The sequence below is a fragment of the Stegodyphus dumicola genome, chromosome 9, assembly GCF_044657685.1.
Source record: "Stegodyphus dumicola isolate Sdum_Otavi_A_Nest chromosome 9, ASM4465768v1".
Lineage (NCBI taxonomy): Eukaryota > Metazoa > Arthropoda > Arachnida > Araneae > Eresidae > Stegodyphus > Stegodyphus dumicola.
The window spans coordinates 152,698,060-152,725,545 of record NC_140776.1 but is presented as its reverse complement, the minus strand read 5'-3'; the positions used below and the strand labels follow the sequence as shown (position 1 = coordinate 152,725,545).

At 33.7% G+C, this 27,486-nt stretch overlaps 1 protein-coding gene across 2 annotated transcripts in view; it reads right to left on the bottom strand.

The window, feature by feature from the left end:
- The window catches only part of LOC118200626 (uncharacterized), a 165,326-nt gene that overhangs the window by 13,500 nt on the left and 124,340 nt on the right, over positions 1 to 27,486 (bottom strand). Inside the window, exons 19-25 of one of the 2 annotated variants that reach the window (XM_085824249.1) lie at positions 25,185 to 25,220; positions 24,828 to 25,031; positions 15,727 to 15,954; positions 8,193 to 8,975; positions 6,909 to 7,127; positions 4,829 to 4,918; positions 419 to 622 (exon numbers count right to left, since the gene is read on the bottom strand). In XM_085824249.1, the coding sequence (XP_085680375.1) occupies positions 419 to 622; positions 4,829 to 4,918; positions 6,909 to 7,127; positions 8,193 to 8,975; positions 15,727 to 15,954; positions 24,828 to 25,031; positions 25,185 to 25,220 (1,764 nt within the window). The remainder of the gene's footprint in view (positions 1 to 418; positions 623 to 4,828; positions 4,919 to 6,908; positions 7,128 to 8,192; positions 8,976 to 15,726; positions 15,955 to 24,827; positions 25,032 to 25,184; positions 25,221 to 27,486) is intronic. The other variant, XM_085824250.1, reaches the window with a different exon arrangement.

Below are 27,486 nucleotides of genomic sequence, written 5' to 3'. Positions count from 1 at the left end.
AGCTAGTATCACACTTACGGATGCGAAACTAGTAGGAAACTTTCCTTAGAACTGCTTTCCTCTTGAGTTGATTTGGAGAAATGTTTTCTAACTGCAGTTTTTTATGACGACGACTAAAGAGTTCTACTTAATGTTGTTTTCCGCGTAGGTTACCAACTCGAGAAGAAGGAAGGATCACCTGCCCTCATTAAGTAAACTAACTATGCAAAATTCGTGGAAATAAAAATTGCTCAGAAAATTGTGGACGACGAAGTTTTGAAGGAGATCTTATTCGATTTGATAGCAGTTTAATCAGTGAACTTAACTGAAATTAAACTAGTTCGCGGAATAAAAGCGTACCAGATCAGACAAACTAAAATATTTTTGACTTTAAATTCTTACTCTACAGAAAGCAAAAAAAGGAAACAAAATACGATACCCATTGGATGAATCCTTTCACCGCAGTTGGTTTCTTGTTCGTCATTACAAGCCCTCTTCTCTGTATCATACAGTTGACCCTCGGAACAAGTTTTTACTTCTGGTACTTTATTCTTGCAGATATAATACTTTTCACAATTCTTTTCGTGTTCATAGAAACCTTCTTCAGTAGGGCATTCAAAGCTTGGCTTTTCTGAAACTGGTTCTAGAATTTATAATGTATACAGTTATATAAGATTGAAAAAGACGGAAAGAAAAGTATATAATACCTAACTAATATTTTAAAGACATAAATACACGCGGTTTAAGTTGTTTAGGTAAGCTGAAGCAAAAGGTGAAAAATCACATGTAAATGATTTTGGAAATTACCGAATGAGTGTAAACATGAATTACAGAATTTCTTAAAACCTCTTTGTTATTAATGAATTTGAATATAAATTGAAAATATTCCTGGATATCCCTGCTTCCTGGATATCCTTACTTTCAGTGGAACTTGATACTAGTGCTTAAATGGTGTCTCGTTCCTTACAGCGGAATTTCGTACTAGTGCTTATTTGGTGTCTCGTACTAGTCTCGTTCCTTTCAGCGGAACTTGATACTAGTGCTTATTTGGTGTTTCGTTCCTTTCAGCGGAACTTGATATTAATGATTATTTGCTGTCTCGTTCTATCTCCTAAATGATTCTTGTTTAAGGAAACAAAATAGTTTATCTTTTTAAAAATGAGCAACGTTTATCAAAATTATCTAAGAAGAAATGTAATGTAATGTAAAATGTAAAAAGAAGCCCTTTCGTAGTATAAGCACATGTTTTCGCATACGTAACAGAAGATGTAAATAAACAGGAACACATGATACATGTGTACAAAATGAATAAATATACGATCACTATCATGAAACAAGAAAGGATTTAAATTAAATATGATAGATAGTTTATTTAATTTCATAATTTGTAGAAAAATGTATGGTCATATGGTGGCGTTGTTTAATTAAGCGATAGAAAATGGTTCTAAGAAAGGATTTCAACTCTGCATCATTCACAGTAACTAATTATCGTATTGATCAGTGTATGATCTCGTGATATACGTAATTAGCAAGACCAGTTTATCAGATGGATGGTTCATGGTTCCATTGGTGGTGAGGCTGCAGGTCATTTTCCCGTTTCTTGCTTCGATAAAATTCTCGAATTAAAAAATATGATTAATGATATTTCGTTACTACCCAGATTTAGTCGACTTGATCTTGTCTTTCCCATTCGCCCTCTAGAGAATGCAAACATTATGACTTAACACTCACAAATAGCGTAGCTAACTAGGATTTATGACCACCTCTTCAAATTAATGCAACTATGGGCTCGCCGGCTTAGCTCTTATACTCCTTATTGGGCAGGAGGCAAGGCTCGAACAAAAAGTGTTGCACTCTTTCAATTCTTCTGCGACTTTCAATACACCCGTCCGAAGCCTTTGCAAACCCTAAAGGGCAGGCGGCTTTTTCAACAAACCATGTAGTGTGTGGAGATATTCGAACCTTCGTCATTGATGACTGACCCTTGAAACTGCCCAATCCGATTGCTGTTCAGTAGTAACCCGACTCATATTTTTATACCCTGGGTGCAGTGTCTGTCTAAGTGCAAATCCCAGGATGCACACTAGTTAATTCCCTGGGGGGACAAGTAGTATAAATTAAACTTCTGATAAGCACCGAGACTTTGCTTACGTTAGATAAACTGACAAGAGGATTTGTGTATCAATTGGTTTAAGAATTTCACAGAAATTGGCAAAAATATTATAACATCTCAAATTTATCCAAAGGTAGTATAAGAACTGACTGTTTACAATAGAGCAAACAAGCTGAAAACTGAGGTGCACATTCATTGCACGCGCAAATTCACTCTCTATAACCGGATGTTCAACAGATTTCATGCTGCGAAAATTTACTTTCCATAATTGTCTACGCCTTAGATTTTGTTGACAGATACGAATGGAGCTGAAGAATGAGGCTTTTACGCCTTATGACTGTGACAGTTATGATGTTTAAGAAATAATGTGATTGTTCCCATAAATGACCGTCTTCTTGTGATGCATGTAATAAGCACGCCGGGATAGTAATTGGAAGATCCGAAATTCGAATCAGGGTGAAGACATAGTTGAATTCTCATGTTACCTGTTTCAATTTTCAAAATTTATATTTATGATACAGCGCATTAAAATATTTGACATTATAAATTTGCTGTCTATTCTCTGACTGAAATGAATGTGTTCTAACGAAGTTCAAAGAATTATTGCTGGTATTTGAGTAAAATTGTGTTTACATATTTTTAAGATAGTCTGTTACATTTTCTGTGAAAAAGTCCTATTAACATTATTCTGGCATACCGAAAATAAAAAAATGTACAATTTGGATCTATGGAAACTAATATACGGCGATGTAATATCTCTCATTTTTATCATATTACATAGATAGGAAGACATATGCACATGCATGCACAGGAACGTCATCATAAAATTAAGTATAGCATGGCCTAAATAACATGAAAGTCACGTCTGTATTAATTTATACATACGATTGCTATATTATAAGAGCTTAAGCGATAAAATACTAAGACATTCTTTCTTAGTGTGAAAACTTTTCAATTGGGAATCTTTGAGTTTGGCAGAATATTTGTGCATATTAAGGCAAGCTGTAGGGTTATTATTATTTTAACTAACCAGTTGTTTATAATTTCAGCCTTTACTACCACTTGTCTTTTCCGTTTCCTCACCAGAATGCAAATAAGCTTGAGAATATTTGAGTCGAGGGTTTTTAACAGTAAGACCGAATGTGTTTTTGTCCGTCGAGGTCACGTTCATAGGTTTTGCCATCTCTAATAACATTGTTATTATTCGGTTTTGCAGTATTGCTGTTGGCATATAATTATTACATCGGTGAGAAGATCTGAGACAAGTTAGTTTTAAATTAAATTGCGTAGACTTTGACTACTGGGTTATATTTTAATCTGAGTTTGAGTCTATTACTTAAAGTTACATCGCCACAAGTGGTAACTGAGCTACTCAAGCATAAGAAGTGTATTTTATATTCAAGTGCAGATTTAATGAAAAACGTTTGTTTCAAACTTTTTCCAGTCTCTGTAGTTCTTTCCAGACGAAGCGATAATTTGCTCCAAGTATACCTAAATACTAGTTTATGCTACCAAAGAACGTCATATTCTATAGAGTTTACAAAACCAACCAGCAAAGTTGCATGAACTTTATCTATTTTCAACAGGTTTTTCCTAATCTCCCCCTTTCCCCAGCAGGGGAAGCATTTATTGATGTAAAAATGTAGCATCAGGCAACAAATATGACTAGAGAAATATGACTGTTATGACTAGAGAAAATGTAGAGAAAGAAGGCCAAATTTTTTCAAAGAAAAGGCTTCTGTTTCAACCCATGGTTAGTATTATCATCATTAAGTAAGAAAACTAAATAACGTGTAAAGCATTAATTTTGGAAAGAATAAATGAAAGTTATATCAAAGTTTCCAGGAAGCATTTATTGATGTAAAAATGTAGCATCAGGCAACAAATATGACTAGAGAAATATGACTGTTATGACTAGAGAAAATGTAGAGAAAGAAGGCCAAATTTTTTCAAAGAAAAGGCTTCAGTTTCAACCCATGGTTAGTATTATCATCATTAAGTAAGAAAACTAAATAACGTGTAAAGCATTAATTTTGGAAAGAATAAATGAAAGTTATATCAGAGTTTCCGTACAACTGTTACCTTTGTGAACCAATCAATACTGAAGACATTTAAAATAGAAATAAGTTTGCAAATTTATTGATGAAGATAAAAGGAAAATGGACCGATTAGTGAAAAAATATCTGGTTTGATAATGTGGTTCTCATCCAGATGAGGGCTATGTCAACAGACATTTTGGTACGGACATTGAGAATCCACATTTCAATACATAAATTGCAGGGCACTTGAACTCCTCAGTTAGAACTAATCATACTGTAAGACATTCAGTATCTGCTCAATAGCTAAATTAAGTACTGACAGAATTATTGGCATTTGCTAAAAAGAGAATTTGCTTTCGAAGCTGGCTATCACAGCATTATTCACCAGTATTGGTTTACACATGATAGATTTCAGTCCTACAGATCTAAAAACATTTGTTCTTGATAGAAATAAAAATTAGTAAAAATATAACTTGGACAAGGTTAGAATCTAATTAGATGAAAATGTGGTTGCAAAGACACCCTACGCAGGCCAAATTTTATTAATTTGAACATTTTACGTGCAACTACATTAGAATTTACAAAAATGCTCCAAATTCAGGTGGCTAGAATAATTAACTTTTCATGCGATTAAAGGTATAAATTCTGTTATAAAATCGCTATTTTTGAATTTAAAATAAACGCAGAATGCATATACCTCTTGAACTTTTGAGATCTGGATACGAAATCGTTCTTCTTTCTGGAATAAATGGCGTGCTTTCGAAATCATCAGAAGTCGAATCAACATCTAAAATTAAAAATTAAAAAGTGTTACTTATTTTGTATTTCTTTATGTTAGCAATTTATTATGCCTCATTGCTCCATCATTTTGTTCCACGCAGAAAAATATTAAAATTTGACTTGTAACTTAATTTGTGACATAGAAACATTACACAACTGTTTTGTTAGTGTGAATGTGTTCAATAATATTTAAAACTGAATTTTGGCTTCTTCTAGTTGCGCGTAGGCTCTGTTGCTTATCTTTACACATATTGGTCATGTAAATTAAATAAAATCTTAGATGTAGTACGCATTTCAGCCATAATTCAAAAAATATTTTAACAGGCTTAAAACAAAAAGTACATTGTCAAGCAAAAGCGAAATATTGTATAAGGGTTATGTTGTTGCGAGATACCTGATAATAACATCAGGACAAGTCTCATGAATTTTATTATAGGAAGGAGAGCATGGTTGTGTTTGTCCTTGGCATGGAGCATTGGCATTTTAGAGGTGACAGTTGGCCTTCGCCCATATTCGTCCCAGTTTTGGAAACGACTCGTTCAGAGGACGTGTTTAAGGTTCTCCTTCTCTTCTTTCCCTACCACAAACCATTCGAGAGGATTCTTGGTTTGTTGTGTATTTCAAGTGCTTTCATACCGTAAAGACTTTTACACTTACAAACATCCGAATCTTCTCCTCGATTCGAACCTAGGCCCAACGCTAGGGCACTTGATAACGCTAAATGCTAAACCGATTAGGGCGTCGCATAAGAATTCTCATGAAAGGTAACACTTGCGAGATAAGATTTACCAGACAATTAAAACCAGATTCGAGAGCGTAATATGCTTTTTCACTCATATATATTTATCTTTTTTTGAGAAAATATCTTTTATGTAAACTCTGTTACAATATATTTCCACGTCACGGGATTGAGACAGTAAATAAGTTAATTTGTGACTATTTCATTTTATTAGCACTTTATTCTATTCGAGTTAATTGAGATTAATTAGTAAAAATGATTTTTTTGCCTGTATTATGTACAGATTAATTTATGAGTTTTATTCGTTTACATAATATATCTTATGAAAGGTATTGATTCCTTTCTAACAGAATCTGCTAAAAAGAAAGCACTCAAAATAATATTAAAGCAAAATATGAGAAATTTAATTTTTTATATAAGACTTAAGAATGTTTAAAGATTTTACTTACTTATACCTTTTTGAACGTTCTCAACAGTTGATAAACAAGGCTATTTCACAGACACAAGAATGACAACTTACAGCACATAATCACATTCATTTTTCAGCCATTTAGTAAAAGTCTGTATTTTAGAAAATAGATAATGTCTAGTGCATTTTTTTGTATATTAATTGCATGGTTAGCAAATTCTGTCTCACAAAGTATTCTGTCAGAACATTTCTTCATATGCTGTATTATTTCATTTTAAGCCAAATTCTTGAAGATGATTGAATTATTGAAGGATTTTCCTAGTAAAAGTGTTAATTGCTAAAACGAAATCTCTTGTACTTTATGATTTCATTTTAAATGATGTCTTTGCGCAGACTAGACAAATTTAGGTATTCGCAACATGACAATTCCGTAACCAAAATGTTAAGCAAATGTTAAGAGATACTATTCAGGAAGCTATGGGACATTTATTTGATGGACATTTTGAAAAATTTCTAGGCTTGATAAGTTTATTATTTATTATATTTATAGGATTATAAGCTGACACTGAATGAAAGCTGGCCTCAGGGAATCGAAAACGAAAATGAATAAAAAATAAAGTATACCAACTATATTAATGGTAATATTCTAAGACGAAGGATATCTTTGAACAATAAAAAAGAAAACCGTGGGCTTGCGAATGGGTAAATACGCTAACTGCCGAAATATTTTCCTAGAATTTTTGGATTTATTCTATAACTTTCCACTTTATATAAATAATTCTAGATATAAACCATTAACATCATTTGAATTCTTAAAAGAATGGTTCGCATTCATATACATTTATTTACCTTCGCGAGTAAGCCTGTCTCCGCAGCTCACCATGTACCATTCTTCACACTGCCCTCGCATCATATCAAAATAGGTTCCTTCTGGACATTCTCTAAGCGTTGCTTTGTTATTCTTGCAGCTGAAATAGTAATGGCAATATTTCTCATGCGGAAAATTGCCCTCATCGCCATTGCAATCATACTTTGGATTTGGGTTCACTATCTTATCCGGATTAACACCTTAAAAGAGAGAAAATGTTTTGTTAATAGTAGTTCAACAAGAATGTTTGATCCAAGTACACAATGTATCTACAAAGTTTTAGGATTAAATCGTTCAATAAATTCTAGAAAAACCTGTCAAAGGAGAAGCGACAGCATTGTCGGCAAGCAATGACAACAAACATTGCGACAGTATATATTGCTGTTAAATCTCTGCTTAATTTCCTTAAAATATCGTCTGGTATGCCAGTTAAACCCTATTTTGATCCAATGAACATCTGCTGTCATGAATTTGAAAGCTAAGCGAAGAATAATAATAATGTAGTTTTGTTGTAAAACGGATAAAACAGCAACGGAAACATCTGTTACATTTTATAAAGCATACGAAACAATATCACATTCCAAAGTCTTTCGGACGATTTCGTGATAGACTCGATGTTAATGAATTAAATGAGGTCGCAGCCGTTCGCAATGGCAATCGCGAACTTCTTCATCAGTATTAGATATGCACATTACGATAATATATTTGGCATATATTGTGAAATTAATACCAAACTATAATGAAAAGCGAAAGAAAAATGTTACACCTAAGAAGAACACGTTAAATATTTTTTAAAGATCATTTACTTATATTTTATATTTGCTGATTCATTTGAACTTATTTTTCAAATATTACAAATTTTGCATTTAGAGATTAAACGATTCCAAAGTACACGGTACTTTGCGTCGATGCATACAAAACAATAGATTTATTCAAATGAAAGCACCGGAATGTTTAAAGTAATAAATAATATACTGCAAAAATATAGATTTATTATAAATGTAATCTGTTTTTATAAATAAAAATCTTTTCATAAAACATTCAGAATATAAAAACCCTCTTTCTGAAAAATTTAAGGAAAATGTTTGATTCACAGGGAAAAAAAAATTTAAATCTTTAATCAGAACAATTCTCTTAAACGGAAATATTTATAGATAAAAAAAGCGGTATTTAAATGATTCATGTTGATATCTGAAAAACTTTTATCTTAAAATATTGTAAACAAATTTTATTTAAAAAATAACCGAAATAATTGATTGTCTTACCATCATCAGTTGGCAACTGTGTTGTACTTTGTAACTCAGATATTGTTACTGAAGGTGGTGATGTACTAGATTCTTCATATACTGTTGTATGCGCAGACACTGTTGCTTGGCTTTTTGCTGTCCTTGGGTGCTCAGATGGTATAGGTCTCGATGATGTGGAAATCATTTGAGGGATTGTTGTCAACGAAACATCAGCAGTAGTCAGGTTTAATTTCGTCATGGACGTTTCTGTAGTAGTAATGGGATGGCCTGTTGTAATGGGTTTTTCAGCAGCTGTCACCATGGAACTTGCTGCTGTTTCTTCTGTAGTTGTCACTGGTGGATTTGTTGTTAGTTCATTGGTAATTGACACAAATGAACTTGTTGCTGGTTCCTCCGTAATTGTCCTTGGAGGAGTTGTGGTTGATGGCACCTCAGTAACTGTAACGGAAGAGCTGGTAATGTTGAAGATTCTTAAAGTTGTGTCTGTCTCAGGGAAGGTCGATATAGTTGTTGGCTGCTCACTAATTGTAGAGGGAAGTCTTGTTATGCTGGAGGCTTCTGAAACTGTCTTTGTCTCAGGGAAGGTCGATGTAGTTGCTGGCTGCTCACTAATTGTAGAGGGAAGTCTTGTTATGTTGGAGGCTTCTGAAACTGTCTTTGTCTCAGGGAAGGTCGATGTAGTTTCTGGCTGTTCACTAGTTGTAGAGGGAGGGCTTGTTATGATAGAAATTTCTGAAGTTTCCTCTGTCTCAGGAAAGGTAATCGTTGTAGTCTCCGGTTTTGGTTGTATGGTAGATATTTCTGTTAGAATCAGTTTATTATTTATGCAATTAATTTTAAATGTATGTGATATTTTGAAATATAAGTTATTCAAATGCAATAATAATTCAACAAACTAATATTTTCTGCTATTTGTGTACCATTTTGCTTCATTAATATGATTAATATATAATTAAAAAAATGATAAAGCATTGTATCAGTTCAGTCAAAGAATATATTACGAAAAATATATATGCCTAAATTTAATGCAGTTGTGATCAAGAACTAACAGAGTATGAAATTTTGGTGTTCCATAATTTCTATTCATATCGCTAAACCTAAGGGAGAACTTTGAATCGAGAGATTTTAAATACTGGCACTCCTTAAAGCCACCACATTCCCAAATGCGTATTTACGTTTTCTCCGGTTTTTATTATTTGAATGTGTCAGACTACACAAAGGCAACCTGCCGAAGAAAAAAAATATGCCTTCGTGGAGGACCTTCGCGAGAGAAGTTGGTTCGTATTTGCGTTTTGCATGGGGAAAATCAAGAAAACTTAATATGGAGGCGGCGCATTCATCTGCGTTCGAACTCTGGTAGAAAAAAACAGTATTCGGGAATACTTATCCGCTCGGCTACTGATAAGGCTCTCTCCCGAATTCGAGCCCAAGTTAACAGCCTGTCAATTATTATTAAACCTGCAATAATTATCACACTGTGTGGGGTCACAATATATATCCCTTGCAACGGACTGTTTTGGATGCAATATTATGCAATCCAATATTATTATTATTAGTTACGTGTTGCTTCCTAAGGCACTACACGGGAGTGATGCCTTCGTGGAGGACTTTCTAAGTGAAACTGGTTAGTATTAACACTTTTGGACACACTACCATTTAAAGTTGGAGTTTTGATTAAAAAAAAAAAAAAAAAAAAAGGTAGGCAGTGTAATTAGGCCTAGAGGAGTAGTAAAATTTCGTGAAGATAGCACTTATCTTTTAATTCTGTGGACACACTGATTGAATAGAGCTTCGAAAAGAGTGCTGAAACGAGCATTGTTGTCAATGAACTGACCGATGAGATGCAGATAAACAAAGAATACAGACTCTCAGTTGTCCTAGATTATCGGTGAGCCCGGTTTGGGCACACCTAGGGTTCGCCATTTGATTTTAGGCAAGATTTCAATGTACACATTTAAAACTAATATAGAATAAGGAGATTAGCATACAGCCAAAAAAATAACATAGAAATTTCTTTTCAAACAATTCCTTTTATACCCTAACAAAATCTGAAAGATTTCTTTGAAAAATGAGGGTCTTAAAAAACTAAACATGGCTAAAATGTATGGACTGGTTTGTGTTGAGCTGCCATCTACTGTAAACAAAGAAGGTTCAGAGTAACCTATAGTAACTTATAAATGCTTTTTTATTCAATTTTTCTGTGCGTACAGAAGGAAAGTTTTAGATGTGTCCAGACCAGACACACTGTGCCGCAAAGGGTTAACACGTTACACATGGGGAAAACCACGAAAACGCCCATGCAACCAACCTGTTCAACCTCGGACCGAACTACCAGTCTCAGGGAATTTATCGCTCGGCAGGGCTGCACTCCGATATTACCAACTAAAAAGTACGGTAAAAGGGATGGATCTATCGCAAATTTTTTATCACTGTAAAGATCTCGTCAACACTGATATTTTGATGGAAGAGTCAGGCTTCTCAGATGTGTGCATCGAAAGAAAAAGTTCATCAAATTTTATGAAAATTAAAATTCATATCGGGAATAAAATAACAAGGTATGTATTTTTAATCAATTAATGATTAAAAGTAGCTGTTTAATATTATAAATAAATTCTTATCTACATTTATATAAACGTTATTGAAAAATACCGAATATATGATACGATATTGCTGACCTTTATAAACTTTAGAATACTTTTTATTGCATATGTAATAACGATACGAGTTTTATTATTTATTGCATACGCAATAATGTATGTGTTATTGATACATGTAATGATATAATGATAATGAGTTATTGCATATATAATATTTTAAACACCACATGCTGTAAAATATACATATGCAATATACTCACTTGAGGATGTAATTCAATGAAAAGAATGTTTTTACATTAAAATATAGATATGACGGAAAAATATTTAGCGAATAGTAGTTAAAACTCAAAGTTCTCGGGTTCAAATATACCTCGTAATTCTTAATGTTTCTAGAGAAGTGTTTTCTACTGCACAGTTAAGTCCGCATGAAGATCACATTTATAGGATAGTACGAGAAATGCGATCTAGAATAAAATGATTCTTTAGCAGCGTGAAAAATATACAGGATATACTCAAAATTACCAATGGACGGTATGGTGAATAGTTCTCGGTTTTTTGACAGTATTTTCGACTATCGGGTATAGTCGGCAATTCGGGTAATTGCAGTATATTGGGAGTCTTTAATTTTCCTGTACGTATATGCTGTATATATTTGCTTCATACATATTTATGCTGTGCTACGCTCTCTCACACTCTGAAAGTAAAACCTCAGCACCAAAACATATCGAAATATGTTGCCATAGCAGTTATTAGAAAATAAAAGAAAAATGGACGATCGGATGATTAATTTTTGCGTTATTATTTTTTGATGATTTATTTTGACTAATGCTTCGCGTCAGACTGAATGAAAAGAACTGAATTCGCATGAAATGAAAATATAGTGAAAAAATATACTGAATTCGTATGAAATGAAAATATAGTGAAAATATATAAAGATAGAAGACATAGAGTCAAGCATCCATTATGATAGAAAATCATTGATCGGCTGTCACCGATTCATCGATCAAGTCCAACTTCAATACCTTCAGTATTTTTAGATAATTAATTTTACGTCCACCCGCCCAGTTCCATGAGGCCCATGTGGAATCGAATGTCAGGGCCACTCCAGAAGCTGTATTGCTCATGTATTGAACAAGTGAACGTGAGAAGAAGGGGGAAATCCTTTATTCCCCAGGATCAGTTCAGCCAGAACATACTAGAAGAAGTTAAACATCTAAAAAACTAATAATGACCTCAACAACAGAATCAAATTATCTCCGCAAGAAATAAGCTCAAAGTAGCCATCAGTTCAACAACCAATTCAACAAGAAGACGATAATCAATGTGCACCTTACGGGAGGGGAAAAGAATGCCCTTCTGTTTACAACAAACGGCAAAGCGAGACACGTGCAGAAGTAATTTCAAACTATACAAAGAAGAAAGACACAGCAATTCTCACTTAAACTAAACCAGACATGAAAAGGACATTGAGTCAATCTGAAATCAATTAACGAAAAATCGATAAACTAGCTCCAATTAAGAACAGAGTCATTGCTATTTCATGCAAACAGAAAGAGGAGTTGGATAAAATAGAAAATGCCCCTAGTGTGGACGAGACAAAGAACCTAATTTATATTAAAACAGCAAGGGTAAAATATTCCAAGTTCTCCATAAATAATAGCCCAAGAGAAACTGCTTTAGAAGAAATCACGACCGAATTAACGGAGCAACTATATATAGAAAATGATGGAATAACTTTTCTCTTCTAAGCTAAGGATATAGTAAGGTATTTCTCCCACTTCCCTAGCGTGCCTTCGCGGTGTAGTGGTTCTGCACGCTCGGCCGGTATTTCAGAGGTCCATGGTTCGATTCCCGGCGAAGGCGGTTGCTAATTTTTCATCTCTCTTGCATCCAAAAAATCCTAATGTCTCTACAGTGGCGCCCGAACTAAAAGGGTGTTGCATGAGGTTTCTCCACACCCAGGATTTGGCGGTTGGGTCCCCTAAAAATCCCAGTCGCTCTTTAAAAAGGGGAGTATATAAGGCATTTCTCTCACTTTCCTAGCATGCCTTCGTGGTGTAGTGGTTCTGCACGCTGGGCCGGTATTTCAGAGGTCTGTGGTTCGATTCCCGGCGAAGGCGGTTGCTAATTTTTTATCTCTCTTGCTTCCAAAAAATCCTAATGTCTCTACAAGGAAAAAACACAGATACAGAAAATTTGTTTTCTGAATGCTTTACACCAGCGTTTCTTAATCGTTTTGATAAGTGGAACCTTTTTAAAGTCCACTTTTATCGTGGAACCCTTGGTTTGCTTCAGTAATATGCTTTTAATGCAACATTGTGTGAACGTATTATTTGCAACAAAAATATTCAAATAATATTCATTTACTTCAATAAGTAACTTTAAAGTTAATGTAAACTTTTTAAAATAACGTATTCAATTTTAATGAGATGAGTGGTACTGCTTTTTGTTATCGCACATATACTTAATATTAGACAATATGGATGGAAGCTCAAATCTCATGTCAGGTTTGGCATCAGGCCTCTTGCGGTATTTACTTTTTATTGATACATATAGCTGAGAATCCCGTTTCATGCAGTTGCAAATGATAAAAGTGCCATTACGGGCTTTTTTTTTACAAGTTAGGATATTCAACTTTTAAACTACACCTAATCTTTTGGTAGAATGATGGTGTCTCCGTCACCCGTCAACTGTCCACTGTACTTTCTTTGTAGTATGTGTATTTGGTGTGTGTTTTGATCAGTTAAAATGTCTTTCAAGAAACCTTGCCGATTGAACTTCTACCGTACAAATAGACTCTCTCTCTCTCTCTCTCTATATATATATATATATCTGTACATAATATTATAATCCTTGTTCTAAAAGAAAGCAAAGAGTTTGTTTTATAACCTTTTATAACCTTAGACCTGAAAATTTTAGAATTTTAATCGATACACAATATTGGATGTTGCGTCCAAATATAATATTACGCAGTATATAACATTACGCGGAATATAATATTAAGCAGAATAAAATTAAGAAAAAAAGTATAGTGAATTGCTGAGAAAAATATATAGAAACTTATCCGTTGAAAAAAGTATTAAAATGACAGTGCAGGTTTTATTGAAAATAATTTTAAACGACAGTTAGTCCTTAAAATCTCTGTTGTTTTATATAGTTAAAGAGAGTGGAGAAATGAAATAAACAAATTGTAATGAGTAATAAATAATAAATTCAAAATCTAGCTTTGGGAGGAGAGGAGAAAAAATAAATAAAATCCTTTAATTCCTTAACATTCTTTCTTACAAGAGGGAAAGAAAAGAAAAATGATTAAATAAATAACAAAAATTAGTATTTATAGAAAAATTATTAAGGAAGGAAAAAAATAGCGTCATGTTTAATGATATATATCACATATTCGTCACTTTTGCTTACAGTCAAACTGCAACATATTAAAAACATTTTAAAAATCGCATAATTAATATTTTTTGCTCTTTTCTTTTAAAATAAGAATTGAATAATAAGATTTGTTTTATAATCCATAAATATTTCAAAACTTTATAATAAACAAATTTTATCTTTTAAAATTTAAATGTAATAGATGTGAAATGGCCCAAAGAATTTTCGAAAAAATCGGCAACTTTTAGTATATTTAGTTAATAATTCGATTTGAAACTTCATTTAAAAGATTTATTTCTTTTCTATCCAATGGTGCAAACAGTAAAATTTTGAGACTTTTAATTTGTTCATTAAGCGAAGGTCTTTGCGAAGGATCCACAAAAATATTTCAACATATAAAAAATCTAAATTTACTTTTGGTAAAGAAAAATGCTTCAGCCTGTATACTTTTATTGCCCCAAGAACATATATTCCAAATTTCGTAGGGGCCCACCAGCGGCCGCAGCGGTAATGTCGCTGAACACTGGTAGTTCGGTCCGAGGTTCGAATCCCGCGAACGGGCTGGCTGCATGGGCGTTTTCGTGGTTTTCCCCATGTGTAACGTGTATACGAGCCAGTTCCTTAGAAAGCTCTCCACGAAGACATCCCTCCCCTTAGGCAGATAGCCCTCGAGGCTTTGCCATAATCACACACACCACACCACACCACACCAAATTTCGTAACTCTGCCCTCATATGTCTGTACATTATGCGACGGACTCATGTAAGCATATTCTTTCTTTCGTAATAATAGAGAAGAGAGATTATTAATTAAAATATGCCAGGTTCTATGAGGAAAAGACATGTCAATAATTCTTAGAAATATTGCTTAAAATATCAATTTAGATAAAACATTTTTAAATCTGAAAAATACTAGAACTACCATCCCTTGTTTAATTAAATTGTAAGAAATACAGTAAAAGTATTTGTGGTGCTGTTTGTGATGAAGACTGGCGTGCAATTTTACACAACATGGTACATCATAGTTTTAATAGCTTGCTGTGGTCTTGAATCATTCCTGCGGAACTAATTTGGCATTCCATATTATTACAGCCCTCGCGGTTTGACTGATACCAGGATTATCGACAAATCGTAAAATTACGTCCCAAACCATCGCCAGACGCTTGGCAGTGATGTTCGCTGACCGTCACAAGAAGAGTTTTGAGTAGGCCATGTTTTAGCATTTTATATCTATTGTATTTTCTCTCCATTTTTTCTCCAAATAATGAACACTTTGGATTTAGTAAGGAGTCAGGAAGTTATTATATCGTTCTAACACGAAAGAGACATTTTAAATTGCATTCGCCGATGTGAAATCGGCCATGAAATAACGCGGACCATAATAAATAACGAAACAGCACAATAAATACCGTGGTTAGGATTACCAGATGTTGCACTACAGTTTGCGAGCGATATGCATCGGTAATTTATCAATAAGCTTAGTGCCATTTAAATAATGAAAACCGTAATAATAAGGTAGTACCAAAATGGTTTTGCTTCGACATGTATAAGTAAGATATGAAATAAGGTTAACATTACCTTCAGGTTCCTTACGCTTTCCACAGGAGACATCTTTGGAATTAACACATTTCTTCTTTTTAATGTCATAGTATTTTCCACTCCGGCATTCCCTAATAGAAGCTTTCTTGTCGTGACACTTATAATACAAGTGGCAAAATTCCTCATGAATATACTTTCTGTGCTTGCTTTTACATCGAAAATCAGGATTAGGATCGACTATTTTATCTTGGGGCTCATCGGGATCCACTGCAAAACAAGCAGGACGTTTTAAATTCTTTATTTAATTCAGCTGATGTTATAATTTAAATGCATAAATGTTTTGAGAAATTACAAAATTACAGTCCATTTAAACAATTTGCTTAGGAAAATTCTTACATTTAGGGATTGAAAAACTTTTTAGAATGTCTGCAATTTATGTTTGGTTATATATGATTGCATCTTAAGTGGATATATGATAGTATATCTTAAGTGGATATATGATAGTCATAAGTAAGATATATGATACATCTTAAGTGGTTGAATTTTCTAATTTAGCTTAGCTTGCTTCCAATGTCTGAGGTGACTACCATTTACCTATTGCTGCTCTCCGAAAGCAAATTTTATAGCAGTTTTGAATATTTCTTTTAATTTATGTACTCATCATTCAGACACATTTCTGAAAGACCACTGTACTTAGCAATCTGAAAGACCACTGTAATAAAGCATTGAATTAAAACACGTAACTGATGGCGCACTGGATGGCAGGTAGCTCACTGATGGGACAACTAGTCCTCATCTCTCGATTAGCCAAATATAACTGTTCATAGATGCTAGATGCAAGCAAAGCCACACCATAAAGGATACTGCAGCGCATTTTCAGTAGTGATTTTAAGGCTGGTATTAAGAGCAATTCGACACAGCATCTAATGCAGCGAACATTGAATGAAAACAGAGCTGCATATCTATATAGGGAGCATGCCATGCTAGTCCGCCTATAACCTTTCCTTTCCATCGGAAGTACAGTCAAAAGTCGTTAATTCGGACACCCGTAATCCGGAATTATCTATAATCCGGACCTCAAAGCTGCAAACTTTCTGCGCATGCGTCGCTTTGACGCAAGCGCATAAGCGTTTACGCGTGCGCGTAAGACCTTTACGGCTGCAAATATATGTGTGCGCATGCGCGTTTAATGTATAACGGACGGTAAAAGGTAAGCTAAAATTATCTAATTCAGTTAATGTTGCAGATTGCGTTGTTACTTAATCTTCGAATTGGATCCGGCTTATTATTTTTTGCAGATTGTTAGAGCAATTTTATAAAAGTAAGCTTGAACTTTCGATTATGTCAAATAGAATTTCCGATATACAGGGTTCGTAGCCACAGTTTAGTTAAAAAAATAAGCACCTATAAGCACTTTTCAAGCAAAAAATAAGCACCTGTCTAATTACATTATATACAACTGCATAACCTTAAAAGAAAAGTTAGACTTGTAATTTAAAATATGAGCAATGCAATATTTATTAAGAGAATGAGCATTGAAATTTCAGTTCAAAATATAGAAAATAAATAATAATAAGCCATATTAATTGTATTCGTTCGGCACCTAATAATAAATACAATTTATTTTCCCACTCATATTAATATTTAAATAATTTAACTTAAATCAAAATTCTGAACATTTTATAAATTTTCATTGCATAACAGTTTTTCCTTAACATATATTCTAAGCAAAGTAAATTAAGTAAAAAAGAGGCACATTTCTGAAATCAGAAGACGGGAAATTGCTTCATGCAGTGATCCTTTAACAGTAAAAGCTTAACTAACCCGCATATTCGGAAATTGCCGAATATTCGGGATAGTAACTGGAAAAAGAGGAGTAGGGGAGATTGTAGCCGTTCTTTAGATTTCTCGGCTAAATAATTGATTTTGACATTTCGATATGTGCATCATATAAAAATAGACCAACGGAAGAGAAATATTCTGCTTAGAAAGCATAGTAAAACTCTTTTAAGTGTTCATAAACAAATCTCGGACTGAACATCAAAATTAATTATCTCTGCAAAATACCGCAAACCTTATTGCGCACGCAATCGGAATCAACAGCAGCCGGTATTCGGAGAATAAAGAACTGAGTAAAGGAAAAGAAAGAGACTTACTAATCTGGGGTGTTTCTGAGTCTAATTTTCAACAGACTGCGGTAAATTGCCGGAATAGAATCAATCTTCGCTTAGGCTGGGTGGACCGCAAAAACGTTTAGTCCTATTCAATCCAGATTAGGCAGTGACAGAAAAAAAAAAAAAAAAAAAAAAAAAAAAAAGACCGCTGTTTCAATATTAGAGATTTTGCGGAGAAAGGGGAGAAACTCCCAACCTCCGTACTGTATAATGTATTGGGGGAAAAAATTATTTTGACTATTCGATTACTTTCCTTTTATTTAAGCCATTCCGAATATTATTCCTTAGAAAGGTAATTTGCGTAAAAACACACCCATTTTTGGAAGTTTATCTATACTTCAGCAGTTACTGCAACTATATTATTATAAATATTCATTCATATGCTCATAATATAAGCATAACGATCATAATAAACATGAATATGAACTGACCACGCGGAGCACGCACCACAGGTTACGTTAATGCAGAGAAAGGGGGGGGAAGCAATTTCCGGGAGTATGATTCACCATCTGACGTTGCATATAAGGAAGAAAAGTTGTTTATTTAGTTTCGGCTTTGGTACGGAAAAAAATGCGCGTTTATTAAAAAAAAAAAAAAGCACTAAAAAAAAAAAAAAAACACTAAAAGCAAAAAATAAGGGCTTTAAAGAAAAAGTAAGCACCTATAAGGGCCTTTATATTTTATTTTCAAATATAAGGACTTATAAGCACTTGTAAGGACCGCTACGAACCTTGGATATATATTTACTAATATGTAAAGGATTTACAAAGCGAAAGTATGTTTCGAAATCCGTTTATCAATTTCACGCTGCTCTGCGGCGGGGGGAGGGGGGAAACGCCGTGACGCGTAATGAATTGGAAGTTGATCTGTCAGCACTATCCTTATCTTCACGGCAGATGTTTTTATTTTATTTGGCTTATAATTCCTTACTGAATGTAGTATTTCATGTCGATGTACTCCGTTTTTGATATGATTTAAAGCAATTATAGGATTTGAACAGCGGAACTTTGTAACTAAACAAGAAATTATGTCTGTTTAATAGAATTAAAGAGAAAGTATTATCACATGAAAGGAAGCAACTTAAACAACTTACATTGAAAGAAATGTTTAATAAAGTAAACAAATAAATATTAAGCTTTTTTTTTGTAAATTTTAATACCCTTTAGATCATAATTGTTCTTTATTTCATAAATTACGGTTTCATATTTTTAATTTTGTAATTTCTGCATGTCATCTTACCAGATTTAAACTGATGATCTATAATCCGGAAAAATCGATAATCCGGAATCGCCGAAGTCCCGACGAGTCCGGATTAACGACTTTTGACTGTATATGCAATGAAGTTAAAAGATCATAAATGAATATGATGAGCCTTATTTTGGTATTTCACTATGCGGATGGCCTGTTATGCTTGAGCTACTTGTTTGAACAGAGCTTAGGAAACCAAGTTGTAATCTAAGTAACATTTTAATATCAGATGGCAGGGAAATGAAAATAAAATTTCGCTGCTTTATGAAAATAAATATTAAAAAGAAAAGTATACTGAAGAGATTCAGATTTAAAGTTCTTATCAGAAGATTTGTTAAAGTTTTTGTGGTTCTCGCCGAGCTGACAGTGTATCAGTCTGCTCTTGAACTCTCACCTGTTAACACAAGTTCTTCTGTCTTTTTAACTTTATTGTTAAACATCGCTTTTCTCGGACTTATGCCACATAAAATTCAACAGCAAAATCGCAGACTTTCCCAAAGCAGTATATTTTTAGAATTTCTAATAGATTTAGTGTTGCCATACATTTTGAAAATTTTTTCGTCTTATCTTAATTCTTCATATCACTGTTCGATTTTCTTAATAATATGGCCTAGATAGCTTTTTTGTTGTTTTAACGTTATTATTAAACATCACTTTCTTCACACTTATGCAACGTAATATTTACCAGCAAAATCGTAACATTTTTAAAAGCAACCTCTGTTTAAAATTTCTTAAACAATGTTAACTCCTGCCATTAAAGTTTTCGGTTCTTCATCAGTCATCATATTAATATTCAATTTTCGTATTAAGATGACTTATACAATTTTGTTTTTACGTTTTTAATGTAGAGCTTTTTGCCTTTTAAACTTTATTTATTAAACACCACATTCGTGATACTTAATCCGTAGAAAATGCAGCAGCAAAACCACAAAATATTTATAAATAGCGTAGCTTTAGAATTTCCAATGGCGCTAACTGTTGCCATGCCTTTTTTATATTCTATATATATTATTTCTTTTAAAAATAACACATGGCAATAACATCTGTCGCCAATATTGTTCTTTCATTTGAAAAGTGATACGGATAAAACAGCGAGCATCGAGGTTAATAGGACCTGAAGCTAAAATAGATACTGAAAAGTATAAAGAAAAAGATTTAGATTTTAACGGTTTCCCAGAAGACTTTTTTTCGAGTTTAATGTGGTTTATCAATAGAGATTATCAGATTATTAATGAAGATAGCCTAGGTGGAATAACGAAATAGCCTAGGTGGAATAACGAAATATTTTATAGGATACTAGATGAATATGCATTTAAAGTAGCATGGAAAACTTCCCTTGGAAATTATCCTTCATCTGCACATTTGAAACGTAAAAAAATACAGGGTGATCTTTTTTAAAGTAACAGTGTTTGGAGCGCCCTGTAGCCCGATCTAATAGGCGAAATGGCACCAAACTTGGTATTTACACTAATCAAGACATGGGACATCAAAACATACAATCGTACAGTTAAATTATTAATCTTTATTTACTACATTAACTTCCCTGGTGAGGAATTAGACCACATTCAATGTGAGCAATGTTCTCAGAAATAACACCGTGCATTCTGTGCACAACGTTCTCTACAGCCGTATGTAACATATCACGAGGAGTATTCCTCACTATCTTTTTTATGTTGTCCTTTAGAATAGACAAATTTGATAGTACACCAACATAAACTTGAGGTTTCAAATAACCCCAGAGCCAAAAATCGCATGGCGTGAGGAGAGGGAAACGAGGCGGCCATGCAACTGGAAAACTGCGTTTTATGACTCTATCATCAGTGAAGTTTTGGCGCAACAGCTGCTTTACCTTATTACTAATGTGTGGCGAAGCACGATCCTGCATAAAGATTGTCTGTTGGAGACGGTTTCTTTGCTGAAGTTGTGGAATAACAAACGTTTGCAGCATTTCGTGGTACCTTTCTGCATTTATGGTGCACGTTTGGGGTCCTGTCAAAGTGATGGTCTCAAAAAAGAATGGCCCAATTACGAATTCGGCTATGAAACCACACTAAACAGTGACTTTTGGGGAATTTAATGGAATTTCGTGCACGGCGTGGGGCTGCTCAGAAGCTCAAATTTGGCTATTTTGTCTGTTTACGGACCCATTTAGATAAAAATGGCACTCATCTCCCCACAGAATGTGCCATGGGAAAGCATCATCAATTTCTACCCTGGTAAGAAACGATAGAGCGAATGTCACTCGCTTATCATAATCACTTGATTTCATTCAGTTCGTGCAAGCGGCTGGTTTTGTAGGGGTAAAATCCAATAACGCGGCGCAAAAATCTCCATACCGTGGAATAATTCATGTCTAATTGTCGAGCTACACCCCGGGCGCTGCTGGTACCAGCAATGGTTCCCTGCGATCCTTCGACAATTGCAGTTGCCATATCAGTTATTACATCTTATGATACTGGTTTACGTCCTCTGCCAGCGCGAATGGTCAGTAACCCCGTTTCCTCGAACTTCTTAATCATTTTCTTAAGACCATTCAGCGATAAAGGGCCCTTTCGTAATTTTTTTCTGGTTCGAAATTTCCGAAGAGCTGCGGATGCATTACATTGATTCATGTAATACAGCTTCACCAGCAACGCAGGTTCCGGTAACATGAGAGGCATGTCCACTGGAGCTCGTTTACTTCATCTGAGATTATTTGTCGGAGTTGTCTTCTACTACTTGCTCTTATAGCACCTATTACTGGCGCTGTCATCGCACAACATTTGCATTTTTTTTTGGTACCCGTGTTTTATGCTAATTCTCGTTATTGTAAGCTACAGCAGCGCCACAAAATGCCCTAGCGGCGATTTTTGGAACTATTTTTTTTTTACCGAATCCTTTTTCCCAATGTCTTGATTAGTCTAAATACCAAGTTTGGTCCCATTTCGGCTATTAGATCGCAATACAGGGCGCTCCAAACACTGTCACTTTAAAAAAGATCACCCTGTACATAACGCTGTTCTCTAAAAATATTTAATGTTTTCAATGAAATAAGAATTGCATTTACAGCATTTAAATAGCTTAGTTTGTTAACAACAGCCACATTAAATTTTAAAGATATAAATATTACATTTTTCCGAATGGCAATAGACTTGAATGTGAAGCAACGCAAAATCCTGTTTCGAGAATAAGTGCTCTTTTGGTATAAGCATGGTATGGAAAACTGAAAAATTCACATTACTGTATAATTTTTCAAAAAGGTGTTTATAGTTAAAAATTTTAAATCTCAACTAAAGAAAGAGGTTTTTTCCATTATAGGATAACATACGTCAAACAATTTTCTCTTGAAAGATATACATTCCACTTTGATACTTAACAGCGAAAAAACATACTTTATCAACTATTTTCGATTTCTCATACTCTTAAATGAGGATAATCACATAAAATCCTCACAAACTGATCTCCTGCCATCCCAAAAATTTTTAATTAAATATAAATACCAGTATCCGAAGTTTCAAAAAATTATGCAACGTCTCTTTCTACGACCTCTATCTCTGTCAAGTATAATTTCCTCATGCTGCGTAAATTTAATGAACTTTTATATCCTGTGAATATGTCCAAAAAGATTCTACTTGTGAACTTTATAACTTGCTCCAACATATCATTTTAAGTGTCCTTTTTCAAAACTGTATTGGTTTTTTTATCAAAATTATTTTCTGAATTTCCAATTTTTAAATTCTCAAATTACCTGCACTCAGATTTTTACTCAGAGTTTTTTGATGTTATTCTCAAACGATTTGACCTCATGGACACCTCTTTATTATTATTAGTACAGTTCAATGTAACATTGTGTTCCCAATACTTATTACACTTATCTCATTATGTTTATCAGGTTCTTATTATGCTTGTCTGTTATTTTTGTTACATCAAAACAGTTGTTCTCAATTTAATTTTCGAATTTCAAATTGTATTGAAACTATATTATAATAATTTTATGCCGTAAATCAGTATTTTTAATTGCACGGTGGGATTGTACGATGTACACTGCGCCAAAAAAAGGGGGGAAGGACTTTCCACTGCCTTTCTACTGGGCCGACTGACGAAATTCAACTTGAGTTTTTCATGCCTGGAAAGAGCGACTTACGATACACATTATATTTATATTTAGAATTGTTCTAATATAGGTATTTTGACACAAAATCAGACTTTTTTCTGAAATGACATGCCAATTCCTTTTCCATATTTCGATTCTACGACTCAAATTATGCTTAAATATTCAATTTTGTAAAATTTGGTGCGAAATTTACGGAAAAATTCAAAAATTTATCTTGGAGCATTTTTTTCATTTTGGGCCAAGTATTGACGAACTTCTCAATATATGGCAACATATTTTCCTTTCCCTTTTTATTTGTCTGTTATTTTTATTACATCAAAGCAGATGTTCTCAATTTAATTTGCGAATTTCAAATTGTATTGAAACTATATTATAATCATTTTATGCCTTAAATCATGAGTGCATGAGTGGGAAAAAAGCTACATCGTTCCTATTTTCAAATAATTGTAACAAAATGTCTAAACCATATTTGATGTTATTATCTTTTTCAACAAATATGCCAAATTTCAAACATCCAGAGAATCGGCTGAGCACGAGTGCACGTGGATGATCAATTTATGATTCTTAAGTTTCGTTTAGTGGCAACATTATCTAAAGTATATTGGAATACTGTTTTTAGATTCCTTCCATTCTTTGTCCATCAGTTTTCAAGGCATGATAGTGTCAGCGGATTTTATTTTGCCAGAATAGAATTTTCATGTTAGCCAAAAATAATTCATTATTTTTCAAGATATAAAACAAATGCAGCCTTTCTGTCTGATAAGCAAACGCGCTTATAAATAACATCAATCTTTCAATCGAATTCTTTCGAAAACCTGTGCAAATATTTGTAGGTTAAACATCAAAACGATCTAAAAAAATTATATTGTAAACTAATGTCATTTTCAGAATGAGATTTTTGGAGAGGTGTGGAAGAACATCTCGCACACAAACTACCGCCTGCCATTTACACAGCAGTTAAATAATTAATGCTACACACATTACATTCTAAAAGTTTGAATTCTGCTAGGATTCAAAATTGCTGTGATGGTATTACTTTTATATATATTTTTAGGAAAAATATGGACTACTAAAAGATAAGGAATTTTGAATATGGTTATTTTATATGCATTTTATATTAATGCTCTTTTACATTATCCTTTCCCCAAAAATTATGCAAAATCTAGAAACTGTCATTTCAGACCACTGCTTTCTTTTAAAGATTATAACAGAAGAAGCTCTTTCGGAACGAGATGCATTTTAATTCAGGTCTTTACCAACAGATGAAACTGTTGTAATGAGAGCGAAAATGGTCAAATTTAAATCCTTTAAGAAGTGCAGTTGCGAGCGTAATAATGGATTGCTGCACTATTAACAGGAACGCAATATGCATAAGAATAAGCAGTGTATTATCTTAACGCTTTTCACTCTATTTTTAATAGTGTGACAGTAACACGCCACCTGCTGGTGAAAACTTGAACTAAAATGTATCTTATGGCTCTCAGATTTCCTTTTTGGTAAATGTTTGCGGGCAAACTATACTCTTCTTCACCAATTTATTGATTTTATATTATTTTAAACATTCCTTCAGGTTTATGGAACACTCTATATGTATTTTATACAAATATTTCGTAAGTGACACTCACTGTCTGGATGGATTCTTTGTCCACATGACACATCATCTTCATCTTCACAATGACGTTGCTTCTCGTCGAAGAGTTTATTTTTAGGACATTTGTGAATCTTATATTCTCCACGTTTGCAGTCATAAAATTTCCCGCAGTCTTTCTCATGAGCAAATTTTCCATCTTTTCTCGGACACTGAAATTTTGGCGCCTCAGTTGTGGATACTGTTTTTAAAAAATAACACAAAATATATACTTGTTAATAGAAATTAATATAATACATTAATTTAATTCACACTAATATTTATTTATTAATTCCTAATTACGCGAAGCAACTTCGTGTCATTACGCTAATGATGTGGAAAATTAAATATTTACCTTCTCTCGTAATAAACTCTGTTGTGATGTCCACCTCTGAAAAATACAACACTTCGTTATTCTACGTATGTTACCAATTTATATTCTATAAAAAGGAGATTAATAATATATTATTATAATACAATTTTTTTATTACATACATTTATCTGAGAATTTAATCGTTAAAACGTTTAACCTGCGGTATGCATCTGAGGAATTTTGTAACTGAAAGATTCACCTCACAACATTTTTATCTAATACGAAAGTGGAAAAAGTAATAATGCTGCAAAAAATTACAGTAAAAGGGGGGGAAAGCGCAATTTACATTATGAAACAAAAATTTACAATCAGACTCAGCTTTATGAGCCAATTTCATAGTACGGGATGTTTTGAACTTCGTGAGAAACTACGCGAAAGAAATTTGCTTGTATATGAAGAGATAGTTGGAAATACAATCCAGCTTTCTGAATTATCTCCAACTCCTCCAACGAAATTTTGGTTTGCATTTATAGTTTTACCTCAATGAATGGAATCATATCGTAAGACTTTCACTTTGTTACTGTAGAAAGTGACGAATCTTAAGAACTAGATAGCGAATAATCACTTAAGTTCGTGTGACAAGAAACAACAAGATGGAAAGGTAACTAACCCTTTATTATTCCAATAAGATTTAACAAAACTCCGTCTTGGAGCGTACAATCAAAGCCGACACTTGGGCTTGAAATTAAGAGACTAAGAATTAAAGTAGTAAAACTAAGATTAAGTAAAGAAATATAGCCGAAGCTATCAAGTTTCTAATGCAGTTGGCCCGTTAAACGCCAGATGATTGCGGAGCTATCAAGGGCCTGAGTACGGCCGAGCGTAATAACAGCTTTGAGAGAGAGAGAGTGGCCAGAAGGCAGACGCGCGTAAATCAGAAACTCTGATTCTCTCTCCCTAATTTCCATTTCCATTTTCCGCTGTTATACTGGACTTAGCCTGCGTGGATTGCAGGCTTTTTGCCAGTTGTCGTTTAATAAGGGTTCCTGGAAGTCCTAAAAACAGAACAAAGGTGTCGCAGAGACAAGATGTGAATCTCTCCCTAAGACCAGAGAACTTCGTTAAATACCGCTGTTCCTCATTATGTACATATTCAGACGTGATTCTAAAACTAAGTTATGGGCGGAAGTAGCAAGTTGAAGTTAAGAATTTGACAGGAAAGGAACTTAAAATTTAACTGTTAATAAAATTAACATAATCCTTACAATATCGCATGTAACTTTAAAATTAATGGTTATAGTAATCCTTTTCATTTCTCACGAGTATATGCCTGGTTTCATTCCAACTACGAAGAACTCTTAAGTAGTAGCCAGATCCAAGAGATGGTCCTACGAGCGTTCTGTCTCTCTCATTCAGGAGGGAAGAAAATTAGTGACTCATCCTCGAAAGTTCATCTCTGGTAGCCTTGAATGAAGCACCGAATTGATCTTGCTCTGGTAGCACAATACCGGCTAGCTTTGTTGTAACTAGCACGCTTGCTATTAGCGTGAATTCTCGCCGAGCTTATTCTTTGATTGTGTCAAGCGACTTACACCTGATGTTTATTTTTGTTATCTTTGTATGTGTGCTAAATAATATGTTTTCTAATCTAATTTAGAAATTAGAATATTTAGAAATTAGAATCTAATTTAGAATTCAAAATTTTAGGATGTAAAAATAGGAATATTATCTTTATCGTTACGACACATTGCTCGAATTCTCCGATCGTGCCTGTTGACAATCTGGATCTTCAAATTCCTTGCCCGCAACGTGTTAGGAACCGAAAATACCATTTCCTAAACAGAATTAATATTTAAATCCATTATTATGTTTGTGAATTCGTCGAAATTATACTCCGGATTGTTATATGTGCACCATCAAAACGTGTATACAGATAATACGAAAAATATGTGCTATATGCAGCAAAGAAACAAAGTGTTCATTAACTTCAAAGTGAATATATCATACGTAGATCTGTATATAAAAACCACGACATGTGCTGTATCAAACTTTTTTTATAACTTTTCCAATGGGTGAATTTTCCTAAACCTGAATCTGCCACTGATTGAGCCCATATTTCTCACATAATTCGGAGACAGGCCGCATCAATTTTAAATTATTATCATTCTCATCTATTATAGCTCTATCTTTCTGTTGAAAATTAGCTGTGAGACTTGCATGACAGTAAATTAATTTAAAAATCACATTCATAAATCATTGTTTAGGAAACTAAAATTTCCAAGTTACCGTGAAAAAAGAATATTTTTTTCGAGTACCATAATATCGAAATTATAAAATCTACATA